Source organism: Hippocampus guttulatus, chromosome 9 (assembly GCF_054856545.1).
Source record: "Hippocampus guttulatus isolate MCC_2025c chromosome 9, RoL_Hgut_1.0, whole genome shotgun sequence".
In the NCBI taxonomy this organism is placed as follows: Eukaryota; Metazoa; Chordata; class Actinopteri; order Syngnathiformes; family Syngnathidae; genus Hippocampus; species Hippocampus guttulatus.
In genome coordinates, this window is record NC_141269.1 from 14,557,305 (window position 1) to 14,571,120 (window position 13,816).

The 13,816-nt window shown below is 43.3% G+C and overlaps 2 protein-coding genes across 2 annotated transcripts; one reads left to right on the top strand and one right to left on the bottom strand.

The window, feature by feature from the left end:
- Window positions 1-715: 715 nt before the first annotated feature.
- pi4k2a (phosphatidylinositol 4-kinase type 2 alpha) lies at window positions 716-5,998 on the top strand. The gene is made up of 9 exons (XM_086120686.1): window positions 716-1,190; window positions 3,122-3,322; window positions 3,404-3,535; window positions 3,634-3,787; window positions 3,905-3,966; window positions 4,074-4,173; window positions 4,272-4,405; window positions 4,555-4,614; window positions 4,870-5,998. The coding sequence occupies exons 1-9, from the start codon at window positions 852-854 to the stop codon at window positions 5,029-5,031; spliced, it is 1,344 nt and encodes a 447-aa protein (XP_085976812.1). The 5' UTR covers window positions 716-851; the 3' UTR covers window positions 5,032-5,998.
- Window positions 5,999-6,083: 85 nt separating this feature from the next.
- LOC147200487 (prostaglandin E2 receptor EP1 subtype-like) lies at window positions 6,084-13,338 on the bottom strand. Its single transcript, XM_086120687.1, has 3 exons — window positions 12,979-13,338; window positions 11,070-11,981; window positions 6,084-8,559 (listed from the first exon to the last, which is right to left on the bottom strand). Exons 2-3 carry the CDS (start codon window positions 11,919-11,921, stop codon window positions 8,290-8,292), a joined length of 1,122 nt encoding a protein of 373 aa, XP_085976813.1. The 5' UTR covers window positions 11,922-11,981; window positions 12,979-13,338; the 3' UTR covers window positions 6,084-8,289.
- Window positions 13,339-13,816: the final 478 nt, after the last annotated feature.

The following is a 13,816-nucleotide window of genomic DNA, read 5'->3' on the forward strand; positions in this document are numbered from 1 at the left end:
AGAAAGCGAGCTGTGCTCGTAGAGGAGGAGGAGGGGTCAGAAGGAGGATGGAGGATGCGCACAGTCGCACGTCCACATGCCCACAGAGCAGAAAACAAACTCGTTTGCGTTGTGGAACTACTTTGTATACTATAAATGACTGTATACCTGGTTAAAAACAGTTGGCTGAATGTCATGTACAGTAGGCCGAATGCTCTCAAAAAACAGAAAACGGATGTCACACGCAAAAAACCAAAATAAACACATTTAATTTGATTATGGTATGTTCAATATTTGCAAGGGAGACGTTTTCTACAAAGTGCGGTAATATAGCGCTGAAAATGTGAGGTTATGTAGAAAATATTTTACTATCCGTATCATTATAAAATTACTTCAAAGCTTTGTGTTTACAAAGCCCGTGTACATTCGGTACGCATTTTTCTCACATTTATTGTTTTGTGTTTTTTGTTATTGTAAAGTGTCCTTGGGTGTCTTGAAAGGCGCTTATAAATAAAATGTATTATTATTATTATTATTATCGAAAGCGTTTTTATTTTGGAGTTAATTAACGACATATTTTTACACTCTCACGTGTCTTCCGTGGGTGGTTTGACTCTGCCCAATCATATTGAGAGAGTAGATGATTGACAAAATAATTGAATCGCTGATTGGTTGATTATCAAAATACCCAACAGGTTCCGCCCTTTCCCGGAAGCTGACAGTCATCTGATTTTCTTGCTCTTTTTTTCCAGCTTCCTAGTTAGCTACCTCACCTCCAAGCAACCAAACAACTGTGATACTTTATTTCTCAGTCTTTTTCGACTTCCCGGCTTCTTCTCCGTACAACGAACTTCTCGACAACCTCCAGAATCATGGACGAGACGAGTCCGCTTGTCTCTCCGCTCCGTGACTCAAATGATTTCAGCTACGGTCCGACAGAACCCACCAGCCCGCGGGGCGCCTTTGGAGGGACGCCGGGATCGGTGGTGCGCATCCCTGCCGGCAGTCCGAGTCGCAGTCGGGAGAGACAGCCTCTCCTGGACCGGGATCGGGGGACCTCGCCGCGGGAACCGCACCGTAACGAATTCCCGGAGGATCCTGAGTTCAGAGAGATTATTCGCAAGGCCGAGCGAGCCATTGAGGAGGGGATCTACCCAGAGAGGATCTACCAAGGATCCAGTGGCAGCTATTTTGTCAAAGACTCACACGGGGTAAGATGAAGGACGTCCAAGCCACAGCTTCTCGTTGGAGAGCTCATTTTAAGGAAGTGTTAGAGGGAATGTTATGAGGACTTCTTTCCACATAGTTATTTCTTCTTGGAGGCCTTTCTCTACCCATGTGATGACATGACATGACAAATACTTCAACAAGCAAACCATTTTAGATACTGTCACTTCGATGGTTTAATATCTTAATATATGTTGTGGTGTACTATACACAGTGACTTGCAATAAAATGTGTCATTGGGGAAGTCATTCGGGCATTTACTTTACTAAACGAAGTAGCTTTGGATCATACCTTGAAATGAAATCAACATTTATTGTGTTTGTGAGCCCGCTAAAGACCTACTTAAGAGGCCTTCATCGGTGGTGTGGCTTTACAGTTGTTCAACTAAAGTAGATAATGGGAATACCATAAAGAACAATGGCATTCTAGTCATTTCACCAGACTCATAAGGTAGTTACGATATTGTCTCGTTGCAATCCTGGGGGTTTTCTTTTTTTTTTTTTTTCTGAGCATAGAACAAAGTCCCATGCATGTTATCGGTTGTGAATTGCTGCACCAACTCTCATCGCTTGACTTGGCTAGGAATTGTTTCATTGGACCAATGGCGACGCTTTTCCTCAAGTCTACGCAACGAAATTGTGTTTAATTTCCCAATCATACACGTTCAGCGGCATGTAAGATACTATATTTTAGGTCCAGTGCCACTTCTTAGCTATTTATTTTAAACTTGCGGCAGAGTAACAAATCCTCTCCATTGAATGTCTAGGATTTTTATCCCCCAATCCCAGTGTACGCACAGTTTCTTTACTCACTCACCAAAGCGCTTAGTAGTCATGTGCCTGCTCTCTTGGATGTAATTCTCCTATGTCCAAGTTGGATGTTTCAGCAGTGTGTTGCTTACAACAGCACTTTCTACCGGGGTGCCATGAAAGAGCATCAGAGGTGCTGGTGGAAACGATCCAATTTTACATGTAGTGACAGGCAAACCAAATACATTTACTTTGCTTAGATGGCAAAATGTAAAATAAACCTGGGTACTGTATTCACCTGTTGCCAGACATGCACTTGAGGAAGTAAGTCATGGCCTCCTGCGAGTATATCGCTTTGTTCAATTAAAAAGGCCCACGTTTCACATGGAGTAAGTCAATTAGTAACGACATTATTTCATTATTCAAATTGTTTGACATTTTGGTTTGGTGGTGTGCCATGTGATTTTTCAGAGGTAAATGAGTGTCTTGACTCAATAAAGTTTGGGAAACTGTTCATCATTGTACAACAGGTCAATGAACTCACCATCACAAATAAAAAAAATTATTCCAGCTAAGGAACAAATAAGATAGCCAGCATGTATATTGCCAAAACAGCAACGACTGAATACATTCTCAAATTCTAACATTAGCAGTTGCCTCAACTTCACTGTGCTAGCTCAGCTTCGTGAGCGATGGCAACATTGAATCATCAACAGTTGCGTAATTACTTGTCACACAGCTAGTGAAGCATAACATCAATTCCCCTTTCTTATGCATCGCCCCCCCCCCAAAAAAAAAAAACCCAAACAAACAGGATATGCCCCGAGTCTTCATGTCTGTATATGTCAGCTTACATCACAGAACTACCTTTGTATGTACCCTCTATGAGATCTTGTCTTTTGTTTGCGGGAGGTCCTTCTTTTGTGTGAGATTTGTCGCATGATGTCATGTTTGCTGGAGGTCTCAAGTTTCGTGTAAATTGAGATGAATATTTTTCCTGGAAACTTCAGTTGAATTTCAAATTGGATGACCTTAGGGACATTTTAATAGAAATGTTCCACAGTATATACTGTAAGTACTGCATATAAATGAATTAACTATTCACTGTGAAATATTGTCCTTAAGAATGCGGCTTCTATCTTTTCATTTTCCTTCCCCCTTGTCAGAAAATCATCGGTGTGTTCAAACCTAAGAATGAAGAGCCCTATGGCCAGCTTAACCCCAAATGGACAAAGTGGCTCCAGAAACTGTGCTGTCCCTGCTGTTTTGGTCGCGACTGCTTAGTTCTCAACCAGGGCTACCTCTCAGAGGCCGGTGCTAGTCTGGTGGACCAGAAACTGGAGCTCAATATCGTTCCGAGGACCAAGGTAGACATGCGTACACATTTGTGATAATTGTCGTATTGACCGAAGTCAAGAGATAGCTGCTCATCCGTGTGGCCGTTGTAGGTGGTATACTTGGCGAGTGAAACATTCAACTACAGTGCCATAGACAGGGTGAAGTCTCGAGGTAAAAGACTCGCCTTGGAGAAGGTACCAAAAGTGGGTCAGCGCTTCCATAGGATTGGACTTCCTCCTAAGGTAACCTGGTGCGCTTCTTATTTTTGTTTTTTTTCCCCCCTTCCGTATGTGACTACAACATGAGAAACTCTTAATGGACTTTGTTGTTGTTCCTCCAGGTTGGCTCCTTCCAGCTCTTTGTGGACGGATACAAGGATGCAGACTTTTGGCTTCGTAGGTTTGAAGCCGAGCCTCTACCGGAGAACACTAACCGTCAGCTTCAGCTGCAGTTCGAACGCCTCGTAGTCCTCGATTACATCATCAGGAACACAGGTATGTAGTCGAGTCACCCTGCTCAGCTTGTGTCCGTGTAGTCATCGTGGTCACACACAGCGTGGTCACTGACAGACTCATCATCACAAGATTTGTTTTTCTTCTGTTCCGTTTTAGACAGGGGAAATGACAACTGGCTTCTCAAGTATGACTGCCCTATGGACGCTGTGGGGAACCGGGTGAGAACCCCACACACAGTCTTCCCTCTGGAATGTTTTTATCAATGTGGAATTGTCATTTCTGTGTTGTCTGTCCACCTGAATCGCCACCCAAACCATCGCGACAGGACACAGACTGGGTTGTAGTGAAGGACCCAGTAATTAAGCTGGCAGCCATAGACAATGGTCTAGCCTTCCCTCTCAAACATCCTGACTCCTGGAGAGCATGTAAGATCACATTACCACTTCCACTCATCCTCAGACAGCTCTATAGAAATCAAGATAGGTCGACTGACTGTCACAAACCTACTTTGTTTCATATCTAGATCCTTTCTACTGGGCATGGCTCTCCCAGGCCAAAGTTCCTTTCTCCCAGGAAATCCAAGAGCTAGTCCTACCAAAGCTCTCTGACCCAAATTTCATCAAAGATCTCGAAGAGGACCTCTATGAACTATTCAAGGTACAGTATGAATGAATTATACCGGACTTTGCTCCCACGGCACTGTGATGCCAGGAGCAACCTGACTGATAATAGGGACAAGCGCACACTGCTCTGTGTCCGCATACACGGGAATGTTTTATATTTCACATGTGCATGTTGTCCCGCAGAAAGACCCTGGTTTTGACAGAGGACAGTTTCACAGGCAGGTCGCTGTCATGAGGGGGCAGGTCAGTTGTCAGCATTACGTTGCCACGGCATCACGGAAGGCCGGATTATACTTTTACACGCACCTCTTAATATTAATCTGTCAAGTGACCCAGAGCCAATATCATTCTGCTTACATTAGCTGCACACTAGAATCAGCCTCCAAGCACACAATATGCCCAACATATTAAATATTCAACATGTCGTGAAGTTTTCATTGGGTTGGGCGGGTGACTCCATTACTTTGATTTTCATCTCCACCCTTTCTTTATTTAAAGATTCTGAACCTGTGCCAAGCCCTAAAGGATGACAAAACACCCCTGCAGTTGGTCCAGATGCCCCCAGTGATTGTCGAAACTGCCAGAGCCCCCCAGAGAGCCAATAGTGAGTCGTACACACAGAGCTTCCAGAGTAGAAGACCTTTCTTCACCTGGTGGTAAAGGGGAGCACGCACTGGGAGGAGGAACAGCAGGAAGCAAGAGAAGCGAGTACACCTTTTGTCTCCTGGAAATGGATTTCATCGCCACCGTCCCCTCCTCTCCAAATAGACACTGCAATTAAAAAAAAGTGAGTGTGTTGGCTCAAGAGATGAGGCAAAAAGGGGAAGAAGTTCACACCCTATCTTTCTTTTTTGCCTTGGTGCCTTGTTTGGATGTGAAGAAGTCTGAATTTTTCTTTCTTGCAAAGAGACGTCAGGCTTTTCTATTGGACTCTCCAAGGGACACGTGTGATCACCCACATGTGCATGCCAATCAGTCAAAAACAAAAGTTGTCTAACTGAAGATGGGAGATGTCTCGTCCCACGTCGATGCTTTCTTCATGCCGCTCTGCCTTTTAACATTCACCTGTATATTCACCACTCCCACATGGTTTAATTAACCGCACTGGTATGGCCTACCAATAAAAAGTCTTTATTAGGATTAAGCCTCTTAAGGTTTAGGGAAATGGACACACTGTGCACGTCAACACGGTGAGCACGAAATGTGAAGTGGTTTTACCACTTGTAATAGATTCTCCCTACAGTTGACATGAGATTTTTCGAAGTCACATATGTGGGGTGACGATGGAGAGCTGAGCTACCGTTCGGTATGAGTGCTTAAAGGTGGCGTTGGTCACGCTGAGATAATTCCTAGCCTAATTATTCCACTTTCACCACTGAATTAGTTGCCCAGTGAGGAAGGTAGAATCACCCGGTCTGCAACTGCCAGAAGAATCAAGGAGATTGTTGTTGATTCATTGGCTTCTGCTCATGGCTTCATTCGCTATTTTTTTTTTCTTACTTGCCAGGTGGAGCCGCATAAAGTAACTTCCTGCTGTATAGAACTGACAAATGTATTGTGACAATGCACTGTATAATTTGTATGTAATATTTAATAATAGATTATAATAAAAAAAATCTTGCATTCATACAGGTACATTTTTGCATTAATCAGCATGTCAGAAAACCGCTCAAGCACACTTCACCGGCATGCAAATCGAGAGAAGCTTCATATTTCACGGTGTTGCATTGTACGCACGCAACCTAATGACGTACACTTGTACAATGCAATGACATCCAAACAATTAGTGATAACGCTGTCAGTAGATGAATAATGTGATAATTCGATGTGGATTTTCACTATTCGCCTCCAGCCCCTCAATGTGCCTGTATGTAATCAAATGTTTATCTTTACGTACAGTATGTGTGTTATATTCTGTTAGATTTAATGAAATTCAAAGGTGTATTTCATGTCAAACAGGTGGTGTGCATCTTTGGAAAAAAATGCTAAAAATGCACGCAAAGCCACTCAAAAGATATCATCCACATGTATTAGTCATTGAGCTTTATTCGTCATTGTTAAGCTTGTTTTATTTTATGGAGGCAGCAATGCTCTTTTCGTTTTGTTCTGTCGTCTTGCATCACTTGGAGCAGGAGGCAGATGCTCTGACGCTCAGTTAACGATCCAACACTGTACTGCACTTCCTTTCCCGCAGCATGCAGGCTCAGGTCGTGAGTTGCTCAAAAGCCAAATATGCAGTATCATACACTAGAACCATGGTTTATGATCAAACAACAGTTTAAATAATATCAATAATTAATCTACAGTCGTTTGGTTATCACATCATCTGTGCGTGACTATGACTCGTGGAAATCAAGCGACTGCAACCTCATGCTGCTCTATTTTCCTCACAAATTAGCAGTTAGATTCACAAGTTTGACAAGAGGATGTGTTTTTAATGCCGGAAATACTACCATAGGATGTCTTAGTAAGTTCATGTTAAGTAGTGAAAATTCATTCTGTAGGGATATTCATTCTCTGATGGAACAGAAATGAACCAAAATAGTCCACATGAAAGGGGACTGACAGAGAAGTCCGATAATGAGGGTCAGTCATTACTGAGCCGTTGCGTCCCGCCATTTGACTTAGGCCACAAATTCAATTTCATCTAAGTGAGGAATGTTGAAGCAAAGCATGACCAATGCGTGCGTGTTTGTGCAATCTTGTGATGTCATGGTGAGTGTTTTAGACACATGACGGTTTGAGGAGCCTCAGATCCACAAATTATCAAGTATTTGGTTAAGCTTTTGTTGGTTACCGAAAAACAAAAACATGAATCAAATGCAATTAAGATGATCCACAAATATGTTAAATTCTTTAAAAAAAAAAAAAACAGTTCCTCTAAAGACACAAATGTATATGCGGATGGTGCAAGTAGACTTTTATCTACTTTTTCTCCCCCCACCGTCAGATCAGTTTTTACCCAGTTACTCAAATAAGTTTGGATCTTTAGCCTAGAGGGCACAACCGTCATGGTTTCCACCAATTTGAAATGAGGCACATCACGTTACCACTTTGCACACACAAACTTAGATAAGTATGAGCTCCAGTTTTTCTGATATTAATACAGTACTTTGTGTGGTTGCCATCATGTGCCATGACAGATCCAGACACAATTTAGCCAGTATCCACAAAATGTTGTAAAAGGAGAAGTGCTGGCCCAAAAGACACCGTTACATTATGCTCATTATAATTGCCAAATACAATGACTCATACAATTCTGGGGCAATTATTCGTCAAAAGTAATTGCAAGAAAGAGTCATTTGTCACAACCCATTTGCTTTACTCATTTTTTTAAAGTTCTGCACATCCTCAGTAATTTGAGGGGTAACTATTAAGAATATCCAAATTTTCTTACATCATGCAAAGCGTGAATATTTTGTTGTCGCGTCTTCTCCAAGGCTTCCTTTACATTCTGACATTGGCTGTTTGAAAGTGCTCTATAAATACAGTTGAGTTGAGTTGACGCCCAAGAGATGTAAAATGTGTTGGCCTTTACTGTCAAACTTCCTGTGGTGGAGAAACGAAACCATCTTCTTCCAAATGAAGCACTCTTTGATTTTGCAGCACATTTACATTCTGCTGTCCTAATGAGAACTATGCATGAAGCATTGCTGACTTAAATTGGGAGGTTGATAAAGTTTGGTGCAAAATCATAGCAGTCAGCTAGCTTCCATTTCAAAGGTCAGAAACCAATGTAACAATGAAAAAGACACGGGTTACATATTCTCTCATAATTACGGTAATATTTCTGAAGTGGTCCAGCCCAGAAATGCCGCATTGTGCTCATGCAAGTCGCTCTTCCATCGCCATATTCTTTTATCAAATGTATTTAGTTCTTAGGCTTTTTGAAAATATTTTTGACACAGTCCTCCCAGTTTAGGCTTGATTCACTTCATTCTTCTCAGACTCGGGAGGAGATGTAGAGTCTAAACACCCGAATAAATTACCCCCCAGGCCCGCTTGGCACTTTGCAATGAGGTAGATTTTCCGTAAGACGGTTCGGCGCAGCAGGATGTAGACCCATGGGTCCAGGATCTGGTTCCACGTGGCCAGTCTCACACCCATCACCAGTAGTATTTTGTAGTTGGGAAGGTCCTCTCCAATGGATCCTGTGTAGGAGCGGATCGCGGACATCAGGCCAACGATCTGCAGGTATGAAACATACGCTGTTTGTTTTGCATGTTAATATGTACCACATTAAAGATGGGCTAAATGTCGGTTCAACATCTGACAGCAGAGTGCAGGTGAAATTATACCAAATATCGACCTACTAACCAGTGGCGGTTCTGGGGGTGGGGGGCAACGGGGGCCAGTGCCCCTCTAGCACCGATTCTGGCCCCCCCTCCGAGCGCAGATTACGCAGTCGTGCCGAGTCGTCGACGCGAAAGGTGGAACTTAAGTGCGTGATTTAACATTCTAGTCGGACCCTTTAGTGCGCTGCGGCATTTAAAAATGAGCGGGAAAATGAGCAGTCCGCAGAGAAGGAAATTACCACGACACGAGTGCTATTTGCGTGTGTGTGTGTGCGCGCGCGCGTGCGTGCGTGTGTTTGTGTACGCGTGTGTGAGTGTGTGTGCGTGCGCGTGTGTGTGTGTGTGTGTAACTTTTTTAGTCTCCCTTTTTATTTAACAGGATCAATATATAAGACATTGCCTTTTAAAATTTGGATAATTATATGCATGTAAAACATCTAGCTTCAGTGTATTTGCAATTTTTGTCCCCGGCAGGCTGGTACCATATCATCCCCTGGCTTGAATATTCTCAACAGATAGACACGGCGTATTGTTACGCTTGCAGACATGTTAGCCCTCCTAATACTGTTTTTTTTCTCATCACTGTAATGTTATGACTACAATTTCAAAGTCTGAAGAAATAAAAAGTCAAATAAGATTTCAAATCTGTCTTTTTAGCCCTGGGTTGAATGTGCCCCCCCATCAAAACCCCTGGCCCCAGCCCGGCCCCCTCAGTGAAATTGATCCAGAACTGCCCCTGCTACTAACTACTGCTTAATGTTGTTTGTGAAGAGATATTTTGGGAACCTCTTCTCAATAGATCTTATGTAATCACTACGATTGGCTGCCAACCAGTTCAGGGTGTACGCCGCCTACTGCCCCAAGACGGCTGGGATAGGCTCCAGCACGCCCACGACCCTCGTGAGGATAAAGAGGATAAGAAAATGGATGAATGGTTGCATTTGTGTGCACTATCAGTGCGGCATTCGGAAGTCTAAAATCTCCAAAAGCCTTACAATCGTTGACCATACACTTGATAACACATGTCAGATGATTCTGTTGATTTAGTTTTACTTAGGTTGTGACAAAATCTTAAGACTACAATAACAAAGTTATTCTATTCACGTTCATATGTTAGGGTGATACCAAATGCATGCTAACGCTATACATTTAGCTTTTACAATATTATAGATTCACAAAAGTTGTACCGAACGTTTGGCCTTTCCAAAATGATGACGCACAATTTGGAATGACACAATCAGTGGGTTATAATAAACAATGTTTACTTTATACTCACTCATATGGCTAAATACAGTACAGTGTACAACAAAAACCGCTGTCAGTGCAATGCATTTCATTTCCAAATTACACACAATAGCAGATTGTTGCTTTCTATCCATCCCTACCCTACCCCCCCCCCCCCTTCCCATTCATCCCCCCCTTATACATGTTATGTCTTGTGACTTGTTGTAACTGTCTAATGCTTATTCATGTGCTAGGGTCTTTTTTATCCTGGACTTAAATTATCCTCGGAAGAGGATAGTTCGAGCGTGGGTTTTTTTCCCCTCTCCCTATCCAGCGTTTTTCCTTTCTGAATTCTGATTGTAATTTCCCCATTGCGGGACAAATAAAGGATATCTTATCTTATCTTATCTTATCTTATCCATCCATCCACTTCTTTGAGCCAACTCTTGTACTGGATCTCATTTTCTTGACAATATCGTGGCGAGGTAAACGGAAGGTCTTGACCACCCTTGAGCAATTACCAGAATGCGGCTATCTTGAATCTCAATGGAATGAAACAATAATAAATGTTGTTGTCTTGCTGCCGTATGATATATGAATCAACTATATATGTAAAACGACTGCTTTGGAAAACAAAACACATCCTGAAAACTGCTCTAAAATCTCAAATACTGCAGCCTAGGGTATTCAAGTCCAGTGTTTCCCAACCTTTACTGAGCCAAGGCACATATATCACATCAGGAAAAATCTCACGGCGCACCACTCGGCAAAAGGATTCACAAGGAGTGGATATACAGCTTAATCATGTCCCTTCTGTCATCTACTGGATGAGCATGTGATTGTTTTGCCTGTAACTATATGTGGTAAGGCCCTGCGATTGGCTGGCAACTGATTCAGGGTGTCCCCCGCCTACTGCCCGGAGACGGCTGGGATAGGCTCCAGCACCCCCCGCGACCCTAGTGAGGATCAAGCGGTTCGGAAAATGGATGGATGGATATATGTGGTAAGCATGAACAATTGTTAATTGGAAAATAATTTAGAAAAAAGGTTGTCATAATAACTGTCATTTTGTCACTTTTCACAGCACACCTCTTCAAAGCACAATGATGTGCCACCGCACAGTGGTTGAAAATTCACAGCTAAAGTTCACGCCATGTTGTTGTACTTGCTAATACTCACCAGCAGGGGGCACCAGCAAATGCACGAAGTGACCGTGATCCCCACCAGCTGCACCACCATCTCGATGTCATGCGACTTGGCCGAATGATGCGACCCAGGTTTCCTCCTGATCCTCGCGAGCACCAGCGTCAGTCCACTGATGGTGTTACACACCACTGCCGCAGCCAGGGAGCTCAGGCCTAGCCCAGAGAAAAGCAGCACAAATGCCACGTCCGCCTCGTGAATATCACTGAGGACTTGAATAAAGCACCACGTGCCCGGGTCCTGATAGGTGTACGAGCCCAGCTGCAAGCAAGGCAGCAAGGCCACACACAGAGCGGCCAGCCAAATCGCAGACAGGCACGTTTTAGTGCGGGTGCTTGTGACCAGGGAGGAGTGCAGGAGGGGCTTGGTGACACCCAGACAACGCTCCGCAGCCATGGCGCAACCTAGGAAGAGCGGGCACAGGCCGAAAAACACCATGCTTCCTCCCAGGAACTGGCACATGCCGTCAGAAGCGCTGGAGTCCTCCGGCCGCACGCCTCCAGAGAGGTAGAGTCTCAGAACCAGGGTGCCGGGGATCACGTGGCCCATGAAGTCTGTTACTACCAGCGAGGTAGCATAGAGGAGGAATGTGGCTTTGGAGCGCCGTCGCTGGAGCCAGTAGGCGTTGGCCAAGATGAACAGGGCCACGATGTTGGACACGATGCCCAAAGTCATGGGCAACACCACCACCATGACAGCGCTGGCGGTCAGGTTTCCCCGCTGCGACATCTCAAGGGCCACCCCGGACACTGCTTCCCCTCTGCTGCCATTTGACGAACGAGGGATGAGTGGCGAGGATGAAGAGTTGGAGTGGTGCAAAGCTAGCATGACTCAACGCTGATGCTCGTGTGGGCCATGACTTCCGCTATAACTTATAGAGGAGTAGAACTGACATGAATAACAAAAAAAAATTAATTACATTGGTTGTGCGGATCAGATAATGGATAGATAGATGGATGTACTGTATATTGTTTAAAAGCTAGCTAACATTTCTTCAACTTTTATGCAGGCAAAACTTGTTCCCATAGCTTTCTGAACATTGTCAAAAGAGCAACAAAGCGGCCAAATTAGCTTATGATAACAAATGGGGGAGGGGGGGGGGGGCTTTACCGATAGGATTACACATTTTTGAACGTCCAAAGATGTTACTTTTGAAGATGGCACAAGACAAAACACATTCATCACAAATCATTGTTGAAGGGCAAACAGCATTAAATGATACTCTTAAATATGGATGTGGAATATCTTGCTTCTCCAAATCTGTTGCATAACCGTTAATGAACAGTTGTTCACATTCTTCCATGTCACTGTCGTTTCTTTTTTTTAAGACATGAGGATTTTCCATCCATTCATCGATTCATTTTCTATAGCCTTTTCGCTAACTTTGGAAGAGAGGCAGTGTAAACCCTGAACTAATTACCAGCCAATTGCAGACCATTTTTAGACAAATAGAACCTTTATCCTTACATTTACAATTATTGACAATTTAGAGTCTTCACTGAAACTAACATGCACGAGTTTGGAATATGGGAGGAAGCTAGAACAAAAACAAGACAAAACTAAACCAAAATTAAAAAAATAAAAACGTGCAGGACACAGAAAGCTCCGAGCACGCATGCTTTACATGTGTTACATGATGAAAACCAGCTCCATAAATTAATTTTATTGGATTTGCTAATGTTTTTGTGTGTGTTTTCAAGAAACACATTTGCACTACATATTGACCAGAGTTTGGTTAAAAGTGTTCTTAGTGCTGGTAATACAAATGATTGGTTCCTTAAACGATTAAGTATGTACCTCTTAGTCGGAAAGTCTAATTTAAAATGGATGCGAGGCAAAAAAAAAACCCCCAAAAAACAATTGTAGTCAGTGTCATATAACTCACCACTTCAGGATTTGGTTGTCCGTTGCAGTCCAACATGGATAACAAAAGTAGCAATAATCCAATTTGCAATGAAAGAAATGCTTCCCCTCGGATACATCCACTGTTTTTACAGATTTTTTTAAGCGTCGATGTCGTACACGTGGTGTTCAGTTGAAGTGTGTGAAGGTTGGGGAGGACGTTGACGTTTTATAGTCTCGGCGTGGGCGTCTCTGCTAAGTGACTCTACTTACTCTCTTCGGCGTCTGCCTGCATTCAGTCTCCTTAGGACAGTGGTTCTTAACCTTGTGAGGGGGTACCGAACCCAACCAATTCATATGCACATTCACCGAACCCTTACTGAAAAATAAAAATCGGATTCAAGAAGTGTTCCTTCAGTTTTGCCGGTGAGAGACGAGAGTTGCTCAACTTGGCATGACAAATCATGCAGATAGGATGCTGACTTCCATCACGTTCTGTGATGCATGTTGTACATATTCGTCTGACCGCTTTCTATATACAGTATATATATATTTTTGCTCGACATAGTTAGCATGGATTAAAACATTTAAAAAAAAATCACACGAGGTAGGATCATGACCGTGACAAGTTGGGGACTAAGCGAACTAAATTTCCCGCAGCACTGATTTGAAGAAGCAACGTAATGTGATCGTCTGCAGCCAGTGATGGCCAAGCGGGCGTGTCATCACTAATTAGCATGTTGAGTCGCGTGTGTCTTAACCTCCATGGCAGAGGCTCCGTCGAACCCCTGAGACCGATTCACCGATCGAACCCAGGTGAGGAACCACTGTCTTAGTATAAATGAAGCACTGCACACTTACTCACTCCATCAATAGCTGCT